We start from the raw sequence: 24,280 nt of genomic DNA on the forward strand, positions 1-24,280 counted from the left end.
TCTACATTCCACAGAGTGAATAGACAGAGTTGTTTACTAAGCTCCGATTGATTTTCCCAAATGCCGGCAACTGCAGGCAAAACACGAATGACATTTGTATAAATGTCATTCGTGTTTTATAAATGTCATTAGGACATTGCCCGAGATAGTTGATGGCAGATTTTACAAACACAATACTTTCAGAGACGGTATCCATATATATACCATCATTTATTAATTATACTATTTCTTCCCCTAAATGAAAATGGACATTCATTGGAAACGCACTTCCCTAAAATGACACTGTGCTTAAAAATACACTCGATGAATCAGAGAATATTAAAATCTACTTTCTCAACTTTGACAATGAGCGACATTAAATGAACGCGTCTGGGAGCAATTCTAGTTCGCGTGAAAACAATGCAGCATGTTGCACAAGTTACACACGTGTGCACGAGTTACACACGTGTGCACAAGGTACACACGTGTGCACAAGTTACACACGTGTGCACAAGTTACACACGTGTGCACGAGTTACACACGTGTGCGCATGCCTGTCCTGCCCGTTTCTCAACCCACTGCTGGACGAGGGCCTCCCTTTCGCTGTGTGGGTCGTGGGGGCTGTTTGAACATCCTTCACCCTGCTGGTCAGTGCGGGGTTGCCGAAGGCAGCGTATGAATGCGTGGCAACGGTGTGTTTTTTTGCTACACTAACGTCTGTTAATGTGCTCTCTTCTCCACGCCACGTGTGCACGCGTCCTCTGCCACCGCCAGGAGCCCTGCTAATCCTCGGCGCCCTCATGCTGAACTTGATTCCGTCTGGAATGTTGCTCCGACCGATCCACCTGCTGGACGACCTCGGTTCGGCACAAATCGAAAAGTCGGCGCACGGACCGGGGAACGAAGACCAAGCGGGCGACATCGCCATCGTGTGCCCGGCGCAGGGGGAACGGCGCGGAGCGGCAGAGCAGGAGCAGAATAGGTGGGATGCTGCCCCCGTGCTCAACGCCGCGCACACTTACGAAGGCGGCGATGCCAGCAGCGGGAGGAGGACAGGCGTCGACACTGGAGAGAGCACGGATCTTCCCAACGGAGGCGGAAAGGGCCCCGCTGCCCCGCCGGGGCGGAGGGCGACGCCGACCCGGGCGGGGTCGCCGTGCAGCGACGGCGCCTCCCGTGGAGCGGAGGCGGAAAGCGAAAGGCGCCGCACGGCCAACTCCGGCAACAATCCGCAGCGCGTGAGCGCGAGGCGCAAGTGCCAGCGCGTGCACGTGGAGGTTGCTGACGAGAGGGGGGCGACGTCCTGCCCGCCTTGCGGTGGGCAAGAGCCGAAGTCGGAGGAGAAACTCCTGGACATTTCGCTGCTCAGGGAACCGCTGTTCCATGTGTACACGTGGTCTGTGGTGTTCAGCCAGCTGGCATACTTCATTCCATACTTCCACTTGGCAGCGCGGGCACAGACGCTGGGCATCGATCCAATGAAAGCATCACTTATCATCTCCATGGCAGGTGAGCCAAGAGCGGGTATCTGAGCAAACAACAACTACAGATGACGAGGTTAATAGGTGTATTACTGAAGTTAAATTATTTATTTGAACATGCCAGTTATCTCAATTTTTGGAACTCAAGATCTCCATTAAGGGGCAGTAATAAATTTAGTGTGGGGCAGGAGTCTCTGATGTAATTTTTTGGACATCGGATTTTTTTACACAATTTAGGATTTTGTTTCTTTTGTATTCATTTTGAAGTGCATCTTTTACGACTTTTATTCTTTGTGCACTGAATAAAAAATAATGTCAAACATTACATTCTTATTTTATTTTTTTACGTAAAGTTCCACCGTAAAACAACACGTTTAATGTGAAAAAGAATACGTTTTAATAATTTGAGCAAAATTTCCGTCACGTGATGGTACTTTTGGTGAGGATACCACGACAGTTGCGTTGTGGAAGTGACGGAACTCCTTTAGACGTCATATTTTTGGATACATCTGAAGCAAACTTTTTTTTCCAGACTATTTGAAATTTCATATCCAAGCCCAATTTTGGGATTTTTCAGGTGAATCCCAAAAACTTGGAACACATGCCTATTTTGCTTTTGTTAACACAAATACATTTTAGCAGCCTGGCTTGCCCAGCTCATGTGAACACGTCATAGAACATCGGAGTGTTGTTGAACCCCGCTCTGAACTTCACCGACACGTTTGCTGTTCAGGATTTTGGCAGGGCGTCAATTAGGCAACAGAGCATACGGGATACTGCAGGTTGCAATCACACGTCCAGTCGTTTCAGATGGTGCGAAAGATGGACGAAAGATGTGCCCTATTTAATTCCCGTCACGATGAGTGTATGCCGCTTGCGTCCAAACCGGCTGCGGTGCTCAATGAGAGTGTAAACACCGCAACCACATGCGGCACCACCGCCTTACTCCAAAAATAAAAGCGTGCGCTTTAAATATAATTTGGCACTCTGTCCAACTGTGTTTTTTTTTTTACGAGACATAGCGACCCTTTTCGGAATGCAATAAAAAATGCCGGTACTTTTCCCATCGCGCATTTATCCGTCGCGTGGTATTGAAACCCAATGTGGACAGATGTTATGTGGCCAAATTTAGAACACCCTCTAGGACTAAAATCAAGTGTGCTTACACAATGAATTGAGTTGTACATCACGTGCTGCCCAGTGGCGTTCCGCACCGATATCTATTGCGTACTGTATCTCTCTCCAAGAGTGAAAGATCAAGAATGCGAGTGCCTGCCAACTGAGGCAACGCACTTTAGACATCCACCAAGATTTGTGAAAATGAATTATAATCGTAATAGTTGACAGCCCTTTGTCGATCCAGTGTTGGGTGGAAGGCCTCCCCAAGCCATTGTCAACAAAGGGCAATTGTTTGACTTTAGTTTATCACGTGCATCAGCGCAGGCTGCTGAATTATGGGGGCCCGGGACTGGTTCGGATATTTTTTCACCACCGATGTTAGCCGTGGCTGGGAATTCAACTCAAGTCACCGGGTTGACTACCCCAATCTGCCCCGCTGCCTCCTCTGAGACTGAATAAATAGTTTAATTTAATTGCAAAAGTGCTGTTTGTACTGTAGTTTACTACAGACTTGGTTATCAGTACAGTGTTAAAAACAGGACATTACTGTACAGGGTACTTCAAAATTTATTTAACACTTCTGAGAATTTGCAACAACACCACAAGAAATGTGCTGCTGCCTCCAGGCTCTGGAGACCACCTGGAGAGGACTCCAGGCACGTGTTGACAATAATAGCGAACAAGTGGAGACTCTTTGACTTTTTGAAGCTATTAGCATTACATTTGTTATCACGTTACAGTGTATTATCCGATCCTTTTCCATTAAAAAAAAACGATAGTCCCATTTAAGTGTTAACATTTTTTGAAGCACCCTGTATAATTAAAAATATATATCGGACACAAATGTATTTTATTCCACAACTGCTCTCTGCATGGCATCGTTGCATGAAGGTTCTTTTAGAACAAGCAAGGCAAAATGCAACGCCTCTCACAGTACTCAAAATGTTTTCGATTGCAATCAAATAAAAGAGGTGTGGAAATATCAATAAGAAAAACACAATTTGAGCTGGTCGGATTGTAAATTCAGTGTGTCCTTGAAATACCACGCAAATTCAGGTGTGGGGTGCCCTGGTATAGCCACACTTTTTTTAGTAGTTTTTTTTCCCATGAAGACCACAGAGACCCTATGTAGCCCATTTACACCTCGCAGAGCAATCCGATCGTCATTGAACAACCCGATACAGTACTGGTACAAATCGGGTGGAGGAGGGTGTACAACACACATTGACATTTTACCCGCCAAGTTCTGGCCCAACAAATCCGATATCAGTCATAATTGTGAGTGGCGAAAGCCTAAGTGTTACGTTTGTAGCGTTGTTAATATTGCTTTTTAGATCATGAAACATATATAAAGCAACATTGAGGATCAAAAAGACACCGCTGAACCACCTCGAGTCATAACCCCATTCGGCAGCGCACAATCCAATGCTGCAGTAGTTATTGTAAAGCGCATTACTAAACTGGGACTGCATGGATAATCATGTTGCTGTGCAGCGTGGAGACACGGATAATAATTCAGCCAACAACAATTTCTGAGCTTTGGGGGGGGGGGGGGGGCGATGCAATTTTAACAAAAATAATCCATATTTTCTGTTTCAATTTTAAGGGGTACCCAGAAAAACGCCCCTTACATGTGAGACACGGCATTCAGCCACTGTATCTCAAGGTAACCCTTTAATACTGTGTCCTCTGGACAACAATGCTCACGATGATCTCGGGTGCGATGATCATGGCTGCCCCTCCCTGTGTTCCTTGTCATTCAGGAATCACAGAGACGTTGACGCAGTTGGCATCTGGGTGGGTGGCCGATCGCAATTACGTGCCCAAGATTCGCTACCTGACGGTCTACCTGCTGCTGTGCGGCATCACAACGCTGCTCTCTCCCTTAGCCACCACCTTCACGAGCCTGATGGCCTACGCCATCGTGTTTGCCATCTTCTGCGGGGGCTACATGGCCCTCCTCCTGCCTGTGCTGGTAACTGACGTCGGCCTTTAGACTGAATCACCGTGAAATGTGCCCCAATCACATTCAGATTTTAGAAACTGAGCAGGGTTGACCCTGGATAGGGCTTGGATGAGCGACCAACATGTGCGCACAGGGATCTTGTTGTTGGGCTGTTGGGGCTATGTGGTGGGCAGCAAAAAGGGCAATGCAGCAATATACATTATTGCGCTGCACTTCCATGCACCCACATCTATGCTCCCCAACTTCAGAAACCGCGTTGATCAGCGTGGTGAAGTATGGTTAAGCAACCCCTACGACCTGCATGGCATGGGGTGGCCCTCAACCAGCAGTGCTTTGACAAAGGGGCTATATATATTCCAAGCTAAATTATAGTAGTCATTATTTAAAGTTTTTTTAATAGATCTTCCTCTGAATAAAATGCACGGTTGATATTTTTGATTAATCAGTCTGCATTTAAGGACAATAATTTTAGCAGTATTATCAAGCTTCGTATCTTAAACCATTTAATGACTAGGTAGGTGAGATATTTCATTCGATATTTTTTTACAGGTAAGGCCCACCAAACTATACAGCTCTTTTTCAGAAGTGACATTTTTTCAACTAATTCATGAGTTTTAATTTCGGAGAAAACCAGTGCGCCCGGGGAAACCCATGGTGGGTGTTCTATCCAGTGCAGAGGGATGAGTTGAAGTCCACATTTTCTGTACCACCTTCTCCTGGCGATCCAGGGCATACTGTAGCAGCTCCTCGACGCCCACGGGAAGGGAGTTTCACAGCCATTGCGTTGTCCACAAACCCTCGTCCCCACAGCGCCGGAAACACAGACACGCGCCACCACTGCTATCGCGAATAAAGTGACGAAAAAAATATCAATATATTTTTTAGCTTGGCAAAAATCTTGTGTTTCCAATTTAAGTGCGTTCAGTCAAGTCTGTCACTGCAGAGATCTCTTGCAGTGACAGCAGTCGCTGCGGTGTGCGTTCATGTCTTGACCCGTAAAAAGAAAGTATTTGAAAGTTTCGTTCGGGCCTTGCTTCAATGTACGGCCGAAAAAACAAGAAAATTGTTATTGAATAATCCGGCACAGCCCCTTTTTAAAATTTTAGTGCAAGAGTAATTTCATGAATATCAGAACTCACATTTTCAAGGTTCTCCTTGGAAATTAATATTAAATAACATAACTCTACTCATACTACAGCACTGAACTAGTTAAACACACATGAAATTGCTTTAATCATTAAGACATGCTTTAAAAAAACACTCCTATTCTTAAATTCCTCTATTGACTATCAAATAAAAAACATCTTGAGAGGCAAGTATGTGCAAGTGATGCAACTCTCGCACAATCGGGCGCTTTATCAATTACAAAATCTCACTTTTTGTAAAGATGAAATGTAAAATGCGCATGCTTGTTTTTTTGCCAAGCTGATTAAATACATTCCTTGAGCAGCCTTGTTAAAATGCACTCCATCCCCTAACCTCGCACACAAGCACCATTCATCGCACGGGATTTACCAGCGAAGGAAATGCTGCCAATTGCCACACTAATCACTCAATCGTGGCTGCACTCTCGAAACCTACGCAGAGTACGTGTGTATGTTGCACTTCTTTGGCGCCGTACGCAGCCAACCGTGCGAATCGAAGGTGCGGGTACGCGTCGATGTACAGCCATTATATGTATACATGGGGTCAAATCTACCCGCGCGATCCGCACGGATCGGAGAGGCCCTCGTCGATTGGTGGAATTGAAAAAAATGACCGTACAGGTGAATACTTAGTAGCAATAATGTGGATATATAAAAATAATCGATGTCTCTCACACGACTACAAACAACATGTAACAGGTGCCCGACGCACACAATCAATGGCAGACCGTGTATAGAAATAACCTTTCCGAGCACGAGAGAGATTTAATAGCGCGATAGCGGACAGGCGTTTAAACACGGCGCAATGGGCCACCGGGCTAGATTGCGTGATATCGACACGGCCCATGAAATTATTCTTAGCAGGTGTGGCGGAATTATGGGAGCGGAAGAGATAAGGGGGCACCAACAAGACACGGCGACTGACATGTTTTCCGGCCGCCCCTGAGCATTTCTTAAAATCGCCTTCTCGGAGTTTGTGAACGCTGTGGGCCAATTGCCAATTGTGAGCGCCACTTTGAAGATACAACACTGAGGCCCAAAAGTGCTGAGCGTCAACCCCACAATTTAGCCTGGTGAGTTTACTATGGGTACTCTGGTTTATTAATGATAATAATAAACCCAGTGTTATGAAGCTTTTCAAATCGATCCCACACTGACAGAGCCTGGTTAGTACCTGGATGGGTACCCCGCAGGGCTTATCATCCAGGTGTTACAGGCATAAGCATTGGGGCGCCACGGTGGCTAGGAGATGTTAACTCTCTCGCCTGGCGTGCAGGAGGTCGTGGGTTCGATGTCGACCATGGCGCCTGCTGTGTATTTGGAGTTTTCTTCTTCCTCTCCCCGTGGTGGTGTGAATATTTATCCGGGTCCTCCGGTTTACCCCCCCCCCCCACCCCCACACATTTAGAATCAACGTGCACTTAGAGTATTTGGCTGCTATAAATTTCCACGTGATAAGCCACTTCCTTGAGCTAGCATTTGTGATATCTAAGTTGCTTCTGAAAAAAATAGCTATATAGCTTAGTGGGTCTTACTTGGTACTATGAAAAAAAATGAATAGTTTAGTTTAGGCCTACAAGGAGACCAGGAGGTGGGAGCATTGTCATCCAGCTGCACGTGTTGTCTTTTATCTCTATGGGAACTCTGATTTCCTCCCGCGTGATAAACTCCCGTTATCGGAAGAGCTCATATATTCCAATGACCCAATTGGCGCGGAGAGTCGCGAGTCACTGAGGCTTTCCTGGATAGACAATGTGTCGACATCATTTTTACAATGATGATTATTGTTTGCACAAGCGTAACTGAGAATCACACGAGAGACGGAAACAACTCGGTGGCAAAGTGGTGCTCAACCTATCAGCAGGTGGCGTACGTTGCCCAGTGTCACATTCCCAAGTGGTTGTGGAGGGTTAACACGCGTGGTATTGTTTATCATTCACAGGTCCCTGCAGGGTGGGCTGGTAGGACAAGTCTCTGCGCTGTCTATTGCTGATTTTACACCCAACAGCACGAGATTTCACTTCGTTAAAGTATTGAAAGGGGACGGACGGACGGACACATTAATCTATTGCAGGCTGGTACACTCAGTTTACAACTTCGTTCCTACCAGTATTACCCGAGTCTCAGGACTCAGTGTGTCCTGCCAAATGTTCGCAGTAGGGAGCGATGATTGCCATGCACGATATACACCAGCGGAGTAATTGCCTTGAATGCAGCGTAGTATGGTCGGACTGTGAGGTCATGCGTATTCTGGCCATTCTGGCGAATTGCCCGATGATGCTGGATGTAATTACCAGCGAAACGTCGTACTCAAACTGTAAATGTTGTGGATTCACTCTTCAACACACCGGTGGGCTAAAGTAGTGAACTATTTGTCTTTTGTCAACGGGACACTTTTTCTGCTGATTGGCCGTGTCGGGTGGTGGAGGGTTACGACACATTTATAAATAACGCGATCTAACCCAATAATATTGGTCGCGAAAGCCTACGTGTTAAACAAAGCTATCTTCACTTAACCGAACAGATTTTTCCCTTGTAATGTAAAAAAAAAGTAATTGTTGAATACAGGACGAAATAGAAGCATCTACCGTGGGAACAAGAAGCCCTGCTCGCGGGGAGGAAGAACATTGCTTCCAGATGCTGGCTCCGTCGAGTGGGCCACAATGGGTTCATTGCCCAGTCGGGTCCCGCTGGTTGTGTGTTTGCCCGCGAGCCTCAGTTCGATTCCTGCTCACGGCCAACACCAGTGTGACGATTACCTGAACCGGTCATAGGCCTACCCTAGGTCGACTCGGCTTCAAATGAGTACCTGGTGCGGTGTGTAGTAAACATCGCCACCGGGGAGACAAAGGCGGCCGGGCGTGGTGTTGGCCACCCACACCCTTCGTGTGCCGTGCCGGCCTTCATAGGTGCTACTCGCTAACAGCACTTGCCACAACAGTTTGTTAAGGCTATTCGGGGGATCTTTGCGCGTGTGTGTGTGTGATGTGTTTGCATGTGCTCTGTGTGTTCGCGTGGACTCGAATGTGCTGTCCATACGTTGGCGAGTGCGTGTGCGATGCGACTGCATTGCATGCAACTTGGCCGTGAGCACATGGCGAGCGATGGGGGCTTGTCCAACAAGCCTGCGTCACGCAGTGCTTGCTCGAAAGTGCCCTGCTGCTTTTGGTGAATGTTCGCGTCCCCCTAGTGGAAACAAGCGGCGTCGTCCCAGGGTGACGAGACAACAACAGAGTGCAGGCCACCTACTGTGTCAACCCATCACGGTTTAGCCCGTATTCTTGTAGTGGGAAATTGAGTTTGCAGGTCCGTACGGCGTACAGCTGTTTCAGAATCAGAAATTAGAAAGGGTTTTATTCGCCATGAAAGTTCACACCGACACGGAATTTACTTTGGCAGGATGGTGCATACATTCAACATATAGGAATCTAAAATCTTAAATAAGTTTTAAACAAGTCTTACTATAATAATAAGGGTTAAAAGTCTAACTAACACCAATGATGGGACTTGGTAGGATGAACGTTGAGATTTATAAGGGCACGGGGTGACCAATAAGGCCTGAATTGGTAGGTAATAAGGTAGGGCACTGATCAGGGGTTGACAGGTTTGGATGGAACACCCGTGATGAGAAATAGCTCTACTCGTTTTTAAGCGACCTCAAACGAGCGGGCAACTCCAACGAGTACTTTAAGAGAACTAACTCGGCTTATTCAAACCAATGTATGTCCGTTCTCATGTGTGTTCAGCAACGTTACCGTTTTACAAAGTGTCATTTGTTTCTCGAAAGCGTCCACGAGTGGCAACGCTTGCTGCGATTTTCTTGTTATTGTTTTTTTTACAACACGTGTCCCGATGATCATAACTATCAAACAATAATGATGCAATGTCTCGCGTAGTTTATTTAGTCATTTAAATGGCAGCGGTCGACAAAGTGTATAGGATTGGGAAATATTTTATTTCGAGGACGTGGAAACATTGTCATATCGAATTTGCATCATTTTGTTTTTTATTACTAAATTCCCCAACATGACACTAGATGGGATATTCATCTCGTTTGGTGATTTAAAAAGTGCTCCACTAAAGTTCGACAGATTATTTGGTGATACTGCATTGGCAGTGGTGCACAAGCACAAACAACAACAGCAACAACTCAACAATCGGAAAAATATAAAATAGGCGACATTTCGAGAAAAATTGGCCACTTATTATATATATTATCCCTACTAATGCCAAGGTGTTGTTGACCAATGTGTCGTGTTTTATATTACTCAGCTTATGGTTAAAGATTTGGTTACAATATTACAAGAGAGGTGGCTTCGTGGGCAACGATGGTTGAAGAGAGATTTAAAAAATGAACGTTGATAATCTACAGAATCAGAATCTGTATTGAGACTGGAGGAATCAAATGAGCTATAAAGCTCTTTATCACAGATGTCCAGTAGGAGCAGGTCAGAACGTTGTAACAACAAGCAGCACAAACACACGATATGAGTGCAAAGTACAGGAAATGGGAACACATCGCTTTAAAAAATATGCTAATAAAACGAAACTATTTCTTATCTTACCAGGTGAAGCCCACTGAGCTATCAGCTTCTTTTTCAGCTGTGACCTGGCCACAAATGATAGCTCAACGAAGTGGATTTTCACGTGGAATTTTTTAGCAGCAAAATCATCCATAATACAGGTCTTTTGGGTAAGATCGCGTAAATATATAAATGTGTCGTGAAACTAGGCCTCGGCAAGGTAAGGTAATTTACCGTTTTTACCGGGTAAAAGGGTGAAGGTAAAGGGTAAAGGTGTCGACATGCCAAGGGGTAAAAGGTAAAGGGTAGTAGGGTAAAGGTAGCTGGGAAGAATTACCCGGTAGGGTAAAGGTAGCGCGAAGTATTATCCGGTAAATACGGTACCTTGTTTACCGCTAAAAGCTCCGTGGCGCAGTCCGTGGCCTCCATTTAATAAGTAGTATTAAAACAAACTTTTTTAAAAACACGCTGTTATGAAATCTACGAGTAATGGCAGAACTCCACGACTCCAGGAAGTGGCCCCGAAGCTTACCACAACGTAAGGGGCCGTGGGCAATTACAGCCAACATAAGTTGACAGTGGACAATTAGACGCAAGCCGAAACATAACATAAAAAATAATGTTTACAAATATATATTTTTAATTTTTAATGATAGAATATAGTATTGTCATCAGTATGAAATAAGTATACCAAGTTTGCAGTCGATACCACATTGGGAAGTGGGTTACAATTGCGTTACAAGATTTGAGGATACAACAACGACAACAACAACAGACAGTGAGTTTAAAGAAAGCGTGTAAATTTGTAATCATCGAGAGTATTCTATATGAATAAAGCGCTTTACCTAGTATTTACCTGTTATAAACCTTTTTTCATATGTAGTAGTACCCCAGTCATTACCCTGTAATCGGGTACTTTGTATGGAGTAAGGGTAAAAGGTAGGGTAAAGGTAGGCTCGTTGCTTTTAACCTTTTACCTTACCTGTTGAAGGGTAAAAGGAAGGGTAGAGTGATTGTATTGTGGTAAGGTTAAAGGTAGGGTAAAGGTAGGCTCGTTGTTTTTACCTTTTACCTTACCTTGCCGAGGCCTACGTGAAATCCGAGAATGTGCCGTTAAACCCTCAAAAGCATCTAAATAATTTTCGATTTTAAGCTTTCGTGACTGAAAGGATTCATCTTCTTTGGTTCTTTCGGTAAAGTTACGTAGAATGAGAATAAAATAATAAAATAAAACAATAAAATTCTCACGACGTTTTGGCCACAACACAAGTGGCCTTCTTCAGGTGAAAGGGACAGACCTGTTGGGACGACAGAGCTTCGAAGCTCTGTCGTCCCAACAGGTCTGTCCCTTTGAAGCTCAATCGTCCCAACAGGTCTGTCCCTTTCACCTGAAGAAGGCCACTTGTGTTGTGGCCGAAACGTCGTGAGAATTTTTTCGTTTTATTTTATTATTTTATTCTCATTCTACGTGACTTTACCGAAAGAACCAAAGAAGACATCTAAATCATCTCAAGGCATGCTTCTAGATCACTGCATATGTGGCAGGTCACGAGCAAGAAGAACAATAACCTTATTGGAACAACAACAAAACGACAATTGGAATCCCAGCACAGTGAGCAAGCCGGTTTGGGGATGCCTCAATCCCGCCAGCAGTTAAAGAATAATTGACGATGGTGATGATGATGACGGTGATCGCGGGTTCGTCTGTGTCTCCTCCGTCAGGTGGACCTGCTGGGCGTGCAGAGGGTTCGCAGCGCCTTCGGCCTCTCGATGTTCTTCGTGGGCTTTGGCTGCCTCATGGGGCCCCCCACTGCAGGTACCGACCGAACATCGCAGCCACCCTCGCTAGAGGGACCTGGGCCGGCGCAATAAACAAAGGGAAAAACTTTGTAATCGTGGCAAAAGACCGCTGGGTGAAACAACAAAGTGTTTTATATTCTCCTTTCAGGAAGAGAGCAAGATATTACACGTTTTTATTATTGTATGTTGAACTTGTTTTGCAATATAACAATAGGTTTTTACCCTTTCTGGCAATAAAACAGGTGGTAAGATGTTAAAACACCAAACAGAATCCTTTTTTTCAATGAATATTGTCTGCATTAACCACACGTACTTGTGGTGAACATGCAAACAAAAAGAATACTCTGATAATTATATATGCACTGTGTTTGAAACTGATTCGTCCACATCAGGGACAGCTTTCTTTTATTTCGCACCGTCCGTAGCCAACTGTGCTGATCGGTGTTTATAAAACGCATGAGCGATGAATCTAGAGCCCTTTTGTCAGTCCACAACTGCGGCGCTTCTCAACGAATGTTCATCCCACGGCACCCACTGCTTCCGAGCTCGCTCGCTCTTCGCGGAACACGCCGAACCAAAACCTCACTGTGGGCCCAGCTGGGTGGGTGGGGGGGGCGTTGCGACTGAGAGAGAATCCACAATGCCTTGCTCGCTCCACACGTGTGCCGGGGGTGGGGGCTGACGGCCGTCTGTCGTAGCGCGCCACGACCAATGGGAGCTTGGGCGCGGCGCTCGGATCGGCCACTGAACGGCACGAAGAGAGTTCGTGTGCTCTCGCTTGCGAACGGTGACGGTCACCGCATCGCTCGCGGCGTTTTCAGGTGCCCTTCTGCAGCCGTCTGGAACGCTCTTCCTTCCGATAATAGGAAGCCCCCTGGAGCTGTGCACTTTTAAATAATCTGGATTGAAAACTCATTTCTTTAGAACTGCTTTTACTGTTTAGTTTGTTGTCTTTCCCCCGGCAACTCCGATTAGCACGGTTGGCTACGTACGGTGCAAAATAAGTTCATCATACACGCTTGCAGTAACCCTATTTCTTTTCCTATAATTTCGAGAATACCACGGCACATCTGAGACTTTGCTGCAGTACACCAGTTGCGAAGCCCTGCGCTATCGGGTAAGATAATGGCACCCTCCGTTTTTGTCAGTCATAGGGTTTGTGTGACCATACGTCATCATGCTGGTCAGTGCCAATTGGTGTGAAGGGGGAGCCTACAGGATCGGTTCAGGTATCAGAATATTTATGAATACTGGAGAAATCCGATGAGCTATGAAGCACTTTTTCACACATGTCCAGTGTTTTACGGATCCTGTTGCGATGGCCATGCGATAGAAGAAGATAGCCACAACACATGATGAGATTTTCTAAATACTCTACGTCAGAGGGGGCCACTTTCGCCGATAAGACATCATCAGTGTGAGGGGCCGCCACACATTTGACACCATTTGGGGTTTGATGGCAGCACGATGATGGTGGGGAGTGTTGTCACGTGTTGTCTATTGTCAGGGGCCGCACCAAAGGCCACCAGGGGGCCACCAGTGGCCCGAGGGCCTTGCAATGAAAAACACTGCCCTACATGTACAAGGTCAAGAGGTCATCACATCCAATGCCGTTGATGTCACCTCGCCGAAGCTTCCTTCCTTCTGCCAGATCTCTAAGCGTTTGCATAGTTAACACCTAACCGCCAAAGTCTGCTCTTACAGATCAACACATTCGGATTGAAGACTTATGGATTCTTAGCATATATTACAATGCGTGTACATTGTAATATGCATTGTGCTTCAAATGCTTAGCAACTATAGCTGAGAATATTTATTTTATTTTGTGAGCTGTCGGGCACGAATGCGTGCTGGAAGGCAGGCATGCTCCAATACAACGGATGAACTTCTCTTGACAAGAACAAAATTGCGCCTTCATTAGATTACAGCGACAGCAGAGTGAAGGTAAAACTTGTGACACACATTTCATAAGGCTCCTGAAGACGAAAGTATCCAAGATTTAGAGGGAACGCAGAGTCAGACGTTACGTGCAGCCTCTGCACATTGATTGATTGGAGGAGTTCCACAAAGCAACATTGTTTGCAGCCATTATCTTAAAAAAATAACTGTCAGTGGTATGCAACAACAGCAGCACTGTCGTAGAGATGAACGAACGCGTGATGGACGGCTCTTATTTCCCCAGCCACGCTGGTTCACTGCTTGATGAGTCTCTTCGAGTGTCAGAGGAGATGCATGTTCCACCCGACATAAAGTAGCGGTCATCGCCCACCGTGAATAACCGAGAGGAACTTCGTGGCTGTCAGCGCCAACCCCATGGCCCGCAGCCGGGTAAAACAACGATCGGAGATCTTGAGCTCAAAAAATTGCAATGGGACAGGCAATGCCGCAACGCAGTGGCATGTCGGGCGGTGGTTCGGCATGGGCCATCGGTGCAATGGATTAAATTTAACCCCCCCCCCGCCCGCCCCTGTTCAACTTCTCCCCCTACTCTTTGTGAACCCCCGGCGCTGGGGCCCTTCCGGCTTGTGGGTTCCGGTGCAGTTTCACCGCCTGCACACTCGACAGCCACGCCACTGGCCCCGTGTGTCCGTGAGTGAGAGACGTCACACGACACCGCTGATTTGACGTCACAAAGGCGGTCGGGCGCGGTGCTGGCCACCCACCCTCCTCGTGTACCGTGCCGGCCTTCATGGGTGCTCCTCGCTAACAGCACTTGCCCCAACGTTCTGTTAAGGCTTTACGGGGGATCTTTGTCTTTGTTTTTTTTTAGTGCGTCAGCGATGTCACACGACACCGCTGATGCGACATCACCTGTGCAGCAGGCGTATCACCTTGGCCCCTTTGGCCCACATCTGTTTTGACATTCACGTCTTACAGACGTTTGCCAAAGACCGAATCGCCCTGAATGTGCCCAAAATTTGTCGGATCTCAGAAGCTATGCGCGCTCGAGTCTGGTTAGTATTGGATGGGAGACTCCCTGGGAATAATGGGCGTTGTCGGCTCGGGCTGAAAAGTAGCAACGGTATAAAAAATAATCATGATTTACTTTCACGTCAAATACCCATTGACGGAATTTAGGGGCCGTCCATAAATTACGTCACGCACCTGGGGGGGGGGTGGGGGGGTCAGACATTTGTGACGATGTGTGACGATGACGAGGGGGGAGGTGAGAAATGTGACGTCACATCAAAATGCGCAACTTTAAATAAATATAGACAACACGTTCTACTTAAATTTTGATTTAAAGCTTTCGTGACTGCAGGGATTCATATTCTTGGTTCTTTCGGTAAAGTTACGTTGTTTCCCTTCTAGGTGCCTTTACCGAAAGAACCAAGAATACGTTCTACTTAATTAAATATACTTTTTAATAAATGTTTTCTCCTACAACATCAGAGTGCAGCGCCACATTAAATACGCACTACAATGGCAATAGTTTAAAGCGATTTGAAGCATGTTTTATTTGGGGGGGGGGGGGGGCAGAGCTTTGTGACGTCATATTTGAGGCGGGGGGTTGACTTTTTGTGACGTCGTGACGAAGGGCGGGGGGTCAAAAATCGTCCAAACTCGCGTGACGTCATTTATGGACGGCCCCTTAGCAGAATATAATCACCGCAGGGCCTTACTGCCAGAGGCTTGAGACTTGGTGGAATTGTCCTGGGTAAAACGCACGGACGACTATTACGACACCAAATTATTTTCACCACCCTTGGCAATGTAGAAGGCCACTGCTCTCTGCGATCATTCACTGCCAGCATTTCAGATATTCATCTGACTTCTCCTGAAGCCATCTCCTTGGCCCACTCACCAACCTCGACACGAACAGAGAAACATTTGCTGATCAACTCGGAGCCATCAAGCCTTCTACGCGGGGAATACGGAGACGTCTGATTTACTCTCCGCAACTTCCTGTGTCCAGCCACCTATCCTCCCTATGGTCATCACCATCATCAGCCGCGGTCAATCCACCGCTGGATGACAGCCTCCCCACTCGGTCGCCACTGCACGTTGGGCCCGCAATGCCACAATCCACTCTCGCTCCTGCACTTGAGCCGATGTCATCACTCTCCATCTCCACCGTGGAGGTGTAGCGATGAGGGGTCGTCCTCTCGGGGTTTGTTTAACCTTACACTGTGGTGCTGCGGATGATCTCGTATTACTTCGGCGCGCAGTTTACGGGTTTTTATTGTTTTGGTCCTCAAACCGGCAAACTTTGTTGTGGCTGAAGCCAGGAGCATGGCGTCTCGCAAGGCACTGCTGTGCGCTGTCTTCGCACGCCCACTGAAAAACCATTCGGCCGAACCCAAAACACGAGCCGACGTACAGTGTGAACCTTCAAACACGATACTCCGTGAGGACGAATTGGGGGACAGAATTAACGGCTGTGCCCGGAGGCCGGGCCCAATGTATGCAGAGGAACAAATGGAACATTTTTTTTCCAGGGCCCAAAACTTACACAAGATCTCCCATGTAAAAACTTAAATATTTTAAATATATTTTAGATGTTTTGTAATATATTGAAATTATATATATTTGTGTGTGTCTCTGCTTGTCTCTGTGTGAGTCTCTCTCTCTGCTTGTGTGGTTGTCTGTGTGTGTCTCCGTGTCTGTGTTTTGTCTCTCTCTCAAATTTAGCAATCTTTGGAAGAACGTAATCAACCAGGTGGGGTGTTGACTTGTGTTGGCCGACTCTCTGTGTTGTATTGCATTATATTTCTAAGTTCACTATGTTTGTTTTCTCATTCACTTGTAGCTGATGATGGTTGCTTGTGTTGCAATCGAAACGTCGTATTCTATTATTATTTCATTTAATTTCTTTCTACGTGACTTTACCGAAAGAACCAAATAGTATATATATTCATATTTTAATATATACATATTATTTTAAATAATATATTTCGATTTTTGTTAAAGAAAGTAGTGTTATCTGATCATATTATAAGTTTAATAAAAACAATATGCCTGCAGTGTGTACCGGTAGCAACCGTTTGAGAATTCGTGTGCACGTGTCTGCAATAGTAGTGCTAGCCCACGTGGGGGGGGGGGGGGGGGCACTGAGCAGGAAATATTTTTGGCGGAACCCCCTTTCAACGTTAAAAAAACCCGTGAAATGACAGAAGGGAGAGTAACAAGAGGTAATGATGTAGTGAGATAAAATAAATGTAGACAAACACATAGATGTAGTGAGATGCGAAAAGAGAGATGCAGACTACATAGGGATGTTGGTCAGTTACACACTTGGGCTTTTGCAACCAAATCTGGCTGTCGTCTGATGATGCTAATTGTAATTACTGGCGAAGCGTCATACTCAGATTGTAAATGTTGTGGATTTGCTCTCCAACACACCGTTGTGCTGAACTAGTAACGAATTGTCACGTTCTGTTTAAGTGACAAACCTAAACTAATTGGTTGTGTCGGGTGGTGATGGGTTTACCGATACATTTATATTGACGCGATCTAACCCAGAAAACCTATATTATGGAACATAGAGATGACATTTTTTTTTATTACACGTCAGTCAGCTTGTTGTGTTCATGGACTTGATCTGATATTTTACGCGGCCTATTTTGTCATGAATTGCTTGGGGGCTCTGAGCTTTTGCTCACTTCGCTTATGGCTAACTCCACCACTCACTCTGTACGTGTCACGGCACTGCGCTACGAACCCGAGTTCGATTCTCACTCACGGCCAACACCGGTGACCATTATCTGAACCGGTCCCAGTCCTGGGCCTCCACTAGTTCGACTCAGCTTCAAATTTGTAACTGGTGCCATGTATAAACATCGCCACTGGGGAGAAAAAGGCAGCCGGGCGTGATGCTGGCCACCACCCCCCCCCCCCCCCCCCCCCCATCGTCTGCCGTGCCAGCCTTCATAGGTGTTCGCTAAAAGCACTTGTCCCAACAGTCTGTTCGGGCTCTAGGCGGGTGGGTCTTTGTCTTTGGGTAGGTGGGGTGGGAGAAGGGGGCAGGGTCAAGGGTCAAGGGTCATCTCTGCTCCGGCTGTCCCAGGAGCCAAGATACCCAAATCCGTCCGTGGCCCTCTCGTGACTCTGCTCTCTCCCCGCCGTCGTGCAGGCTGGCTGTACGACATCACGCACACGTACGACTCTTCCTTCTTCCTGGCGGGCACGTGCTACCTCATCGCGGCCGTGCCCCTGCTCCTGGAGCCGCTGGCTCAGGCTCGCGCCCGGCACCACGACACCGCGAGGCCCCTGGGGACCGGCTCACCGGTTCCCGGCCTCAGCGGGGAGTCGCTGGGCCCTCTGCCCGGATCCGGTCCCCCGACGTCACGTGGATGAAAATGCAACAAAGAGCAATGGCAGGGGCTGCGCAGAAACATAGACCTCCCCCCCCACCCCCCCACACCCCCATCCACCCTGGAAAATATACTCAACGTCACCCACAATACTCCACAACACGGCAACATGAGTTTGTATGCAATATAGCAGTTTTTTTTTGTTACAGATTCCCATAGTTAATATCGAGTACTCTTGCCAGTGGAATCCAGTAACCGAGCAGCCATTTGTTTTGAAAGCCTGACCCTGCTGATGAGACTCAGAAGGTGTTCGGAACCGGGTCGAGAGTTTGCTTGCTTGAATAAATGCTGCCGAATAATGTTGATCTGGAAAGCCAATAGACAGATGTGACTAACATCTCACTTTTTACTTCTTATGTCGAGACAAAAAAGCAGTCATGGTTGTATTTGCTTTTACTCCATTTACCTACATTACATGGCAGGATTTTGACCAATGGCAATGGCTAGGGGAGGCACTCATCCAGCAGTGGATTGACGATGGCTGATGGTGACCATTAAGCAACGCTCGATATGCATAATAAAGCCGGATTGTGCACTTACCATATTCTCTGTATTATAAGACGCTCCGGAAAGTGAGATGCATCTTCTTGTGCCCAGGGTGAATCTAGTTTTACAAATCTGGTCACACACACACACACACAAATAAACTTTATTATAAGACGCGCGTCAGCTTTTTGCTTTAAAATACAGGGGCAAATGATGTGTCTTATTATCTAGAAGATATGGTTAATACATAGTCCTTTAGTCGGTTCACTGCTGAATGAGAGTTGTGCTCATTGTCGGGATTATTTCATCATACTTCACCACGGTGGTCAGTGTAGGCCGATTAAGGTACCTCCGATTAGCACCGTTGGCTTTGTATGGTCCGAAAGAAGTTCAACATTTATAGAAGGGAGCATAGTAGTTGGAGCACGGCACGGTGCAACAATGTATGTTGCCGCACTCTGCTCTGCCGACAACGTAGCCCCGCAGCAGCCTATAGCACCTGTGCTACACATGGTGGTGGTGGCCCATCCAACCATGATCCGGCTTCTACCGCTGCATAGCTTCTGTGATCCGGTGGGATCAGGCGCATTAGTTGTAGGCAGCTATGTATGAAGCGAATGCACGCGTTCAAACAAAAAAAGACTTACAAAAACATGATCACAATGCATGACAATAATAATGGAGGCGCTTCCTGTTAAAACTTGACAACCCACACTCTTTCGTTCTTTCGCTAAAGTCACGTAGGTATAAAATAAATCACGACGTTTCGGGCGCAACACAAGCGTCCGTCATCAGGTGCGTTGCGCCCGAAACGTCGTGATTTATTTTATTTTATACCTACGTGACTTTACCGAAAGAACCAAAGAGTATGGATTCCTGCAGTCACGAAAGCTTCAAATTAAGATTGGTAACCCACGTAGATAGACTGCATTACAACAACAAACAACCGCATTGACACGTCGAAAATCCACTGCGTCAATTTTAGTGGTTGCGCTGCAGAGCCGCCTGGCGAGATGTCGGGTTGTACCGCGGTGTGTATGTTGTTTAGTGTGATGCTGTGAGATTACACGGAGAGAACTCAATTCAAGTGTGTATGTTGTTTAGTGTGATGTCGTGAACTTAGACGGAGATAACTCAATTCAAGTGTGTATGTTGTTTAGCGTGATGTCGTGAACTTACACGGAGAGAACTCAATTCAAGTGTGTATGTTGTTTAGTGTGATGCCGCGAACTTACGTGGAGCGAATTCAATTGAACCTCCCAAAAAAAGCTCTCGGCACGTGCAGCGAAACGTCGGACATCGTGCTTAAACAACACACGGCACGATGCGACGACATTACCGGAGGGCCGGTGCATGCGAATCCACATACGATAGTTTGTTTTTATCGGATCATCTCCCCTCAGGTGGTCACGCAATGAAGTCAATTCACTTTCAAGGATACCCTTCAATCAGAGGGCAATATTTCCTTGGTATTTACAAATTCCACGACTTTAATTGTCATTTTCACAAAGGGTGAATTGAAAAATATGGACTAATAAGGATGAAAAAAAGGTATGTATTGTTCAGCCAACGTGTTCATGATCATTCATTGTTCATCACCTTCTATTTTTCTTCTCTTTAACGGTCAAATCACAGCGCAGAATGTCGATTTCCAGCTACCACAAGGTGGCTCTGTAACTCAGATTAGCGGTTGTAACCGATACAAAAAAAAAGTTCTGGAAGAAAAACTCATGTACGCCACACGCATTTTATACTTAGTATTATTTTTATCGATAAAATATATGTTATTGTTTAAACAATTAAAAATAAAACATCTATTATAACCATGTTGTTCGAGAGTGGGTCATATTTACAAGGAACAGCTGTCCTGTTTTTTAAAGGCCCTCCTGAGGGTTTTCCTCCTGTTAGGAATGCACAGAGCTGGGCAGGACATGTCACTTGAAAGCGTAATGACAGATGTTCAAGAATAATGACGAAGTGGAAAATCATGGAGTTGAGCGTTTTCCAAGAGGCACCCGGCAAGGTGATGGAGCGATTAAATCAGATCGTATGCAGGTGCTGGGTGGATCACTATCACGTCGCCCGATCGCGAGAGATGGCTATGGCTAGGGGAGGCCTTCATCCAGCAGCGGTTTGCAACCACGGCCGTAGCTAATGAATGTGTCAGTCAATTATCGCGCGATGCGGTACAACCTGTGTCCCAAAAATACAAGTGCCACTCAGTCATGGAGGCAACAGCTCGAACTCATGCCCTGCACTCTGGGGACACTGCACTCCGATTAGCACCGTTGGCTACGTACAGCGCGAAAGAAGCACACAACATTCACACTGCATTTCGTAACGCCATTTTAGCACAGACGGTTTTCCCGCACCTCTGATTAGCATGGTTGGCTACGTACGGTGCGAAAGAAGTTCGTAACATGTTTACACGCACATACATTTAAGGGGGCCTTTTCCCATCGCTCAATGAGTATCGTCTGCGGAAGCAGCGAGCGAGGAATCTCTTACCACCCCACCCTCCCCCAGACGCCGCTCAGCGCACCGGCAGCCTTGCAGAGTGAGCAGAGACCGAACGAAGACCACTGGGGTTGTGGTGGAGCGAAGCGTCGGACCTCGGGCAGATCGAGGCGCAGCGCAAACGCATCGGAGGGCCGTGCAGTTCCACCGCGCAGAAACCCACGCGCTGCTAATAAGTGATTGGCCTCTTTTTTTGCGCAAGGTTCGGGAAGAAAGTGAAACACAAACGACCTCAGTCAAAGCTGGCTCACGGGACTGAAATCTATTATTTTTAATGGTTGTTCGTTTAAATACGTCTCCGACTAAGATGTGTGTTTTTTGCTTCTTTTCACGTGATAATCGTTTTGACACTGCGAGCAGGCGTGCAAGTGTTGAGTTTTTAAAGGACGTTTTGGGAGTCGTCTCTACATCGCGAATCTCAACAACAACAACAACAAAAAACCTTCCGATTGGGGAGAACAAATGTTATTGTTTAATAAGTTTGGAACATATCCTTTGTCTTCCTTTGAAACACAACTGTGTTCCTAGTACACCATGAACAATGAAACGTGTTGTGGTGTATTCCTTCACACCTTTGGAGTGTATTCTTTAAGCTTGTGCAACAAAAAAATCCCTTGTCACATATTTATTTCCAACCTTATTAACAAGAATACTTATATTTTTGGTTTAGGAACAGTATAATGGTATATTCAATCAATGTTTTCTTTCCTAATTTACAAAGTCTTTGAAATGCATTAGTCTTTTTCCAGAACATGATTCATAGCGTGTGCGTGGTCTGATGGTGCATGCGTGGAATAACACTCAGAAACAAAATGCACCTGTACGCAGCGAATCGGAGGTGCCGCGAACGAGGAACACGTGGATCAAGGAACAGAACGCGTGCTAAGAGACATCAAATTGTCTGTCACGAAAGTCATTTGGTGTTGGGCAGGATGCGTCACTCGCGAAGGAATGATGAACGGCAGTCGAAGACTCCTGATGGAGTGGCAGCCAAATGCGAGAAAACGGCCACCATGGAGATGGAGCTTGTGTGCAGGAAGTCATAATGGGTCTTCATCCAGCAGTGTATAGATCATGGCTGACGATGATGATGATTTTAATCAATGTAGATAATGGGGAGCACGAGTTTGGTGACCTCGGTTATTCCATCTGGTAAAATGCATTCACACGGCCACGGGCACGGGCAGTGCTCCAGAGACCTATGCGAATAATAGCCGATGGCCACAGCCACTCGTGCGGCCACTTAAGACGTGAATCATCCAAATCTGACGCATTCATTTGCCTGAGCATTAATATTGAAGCGCTTCCCCGCATGTAATTCCGCGGTGCGCAATGGCAGGCAAGTAGACGCATGCTCTTCGCGGCATTTCCCTGGCATCTCCTCCCCTCCCCACACACCATACGTGGCGTGGAGCAATGAACGCAACGTTGCGCAAACGGCAACGCCAAGTGGAACACTTTGCGTTGAGCGCCCGTTGCGGCCGTCTTGGGTTTTAAACAAACAATTGTGACAATAAGCGTTGTTCGAAATATTGCAGTCGTGTTGTCTTTTCCCAACACGGGTCGAAGTGGGAATGTGTGATTCGATGCGTCTGCGCTCACCGATAATTGGGAACAGAACCATCAGGACCTCCACCGCGGACACCGATGTTTGCGCGCACGAAACCTCTGCTTAAATTAGGAGCCTCGAAAAGACAGACTGAAGATACAAACACATTTACACCACGGACGTCAGCATCAGCGCCCATAAGCGATGCTTTATAAATCTGTTGTTTGGCGACATTGCGTTGCGCAGACACAAATAACAAAAACAATCTCAACACATTCATCAATAACGCTGTGCCCTTATAAAGATCTACATGAGGCGATGTTTCAAGCCAAGGCCCATCTTCACATCGCATTACGTGCCTGTCATTTGCAAGGCAAGAAAAGTATGCCGGTCTGTCTTTTTTGGTTTGTTGTTGGCAATTGGAGAGAGTAAAAAGTAGACACGCATAGGAAGTTACCCGATTGTTGAGCCTACTCTCCTAGGCCGCCAATTAGCGTTTGCAGAGATGCAGGTGCACGTTATTTATGCCCTCTAAAGAAGGGCAATTGCCAGAAACGTTGCCTGGTATATACTCTTCATTTTATGCATGTATAACTTATTTCCCACCGTACGCAGCCAACCACGGTAATCGGAGGGCAGTATAATTGAGTAAAATGTACTGAGTGGCTCAAGGTGCGGTCTTGCTACTGCCTCCGCTATCGGGAGCTCCAGAGGGCTGCTCTAGAGGGTAATTTGGCCTACTCTTCTACGCTGGCCGGAATTGTTGGAGAACTTTGCGAGTGGCCACACTTTACCCCGACACGTGCGACCTGCCAGCCGGCTGCCCGCGATGTAAAATTGCTTACACTGCTGAGATTTAAGATCCTTTCCCATTTTTCTTATTCTTAGCTCATTCGGTAAAGTCACGTTGAAGGGAAACAATAAAATAATATATATTTTATTAATTTATTGTTTCCCTTCAACGTGACTTTACCGAAAGAGCTAAGAATATGAATTACTGCAGTCACGAAAGCTTTAAATCTAAATCCTTTCCCATTGTTTCAACCGCGGTGCCTGCCGCGAGATCGAATCGAACCGGCAAACCTCTGAATTGCAAGCACAGTGCGATTACCATTATTGCCACAACAACAACAACAGCAACAAAACACACATTAGCGCGCTATATTATACACGTGCCAGTGTACAAGCCGGTGCGTTGACGATGGCAGTTGTAGGTAGGTCTTCTCAAGCCTGCAACGCTACTCACAAACGGCCTTTATCAGCTGCCCCATCTGCCCGGATGTAGTCGTATTTCGTGGAGAAACACAGAGCCGGGCTCGTGAAGGAAAAGTGCATGCACGTGAAACTTGTGTGATCATTACAGCAGGCAGCTGCGGTCCCGATACGTCTGATCATGAACAC

General features: G+C 46.4%; 1 protein-coding gene across 4 annotated transcripts in view; it reads left to right on the forward strand.

Annotated features, from left to right (window-relative positions):
- The window catches only part of LOC116942400 (monocarboxylate transporter 5-like), a 28,601-nt gene extending 7,962 nt beyond the window's left edge, over window positions 1-20,639 (forward strand). For 2 of the 4 annotated variants that reach the window (XM_032954281.2, XM_032954279.2), the window contains exons 5-8: window positions 754-1,488; window positions 4,343-4,554; window positions 11,936-12,029; window positions 18,087-18,386. In XM_032954281.2, coding sequence (XP_032810172.1) covers window positions 754-1,488; window positions 4,343-4,554; window positions 11,936-12,029; window positions 18,087-18,310 — 1,265 coding nt within the window. In that variant the 3' untranslated portion in view covers window positions 18,311-18,386. Of the gene's footprint in view, window positions 1-753; window positions 1,489-4,342; window positions 4,555-11,935; window positions 12,030-13,068; window positions 15,106-18,086 lie in introns of those variants that run through there. The other 2 variants (XM_076067041.1, XM_032954280.2) reach the window with 2 other exon arrangements.
- Window positions 20,640-24,280: the final 3,641 nt, after the last annotated feature.

Source organism: Petromyzon marinus, chromosome 14, assembly GCF_048934315.1.
Source record: "Petromyzon marinus isolate PM22_M1 ecotype Great Lakes invasive population chromosome 14, UKy_Petmar_22M1.pri1.0, whole genome shotgun sequence".
In the NCBI taxonomy this organism is placed as follows: Eukaryota; Metazoa; Chordata; class Hyperoartia; order Petromyzontiformes; family Petromyzontidae; genus Petromyzon; species Petromyzon marinus.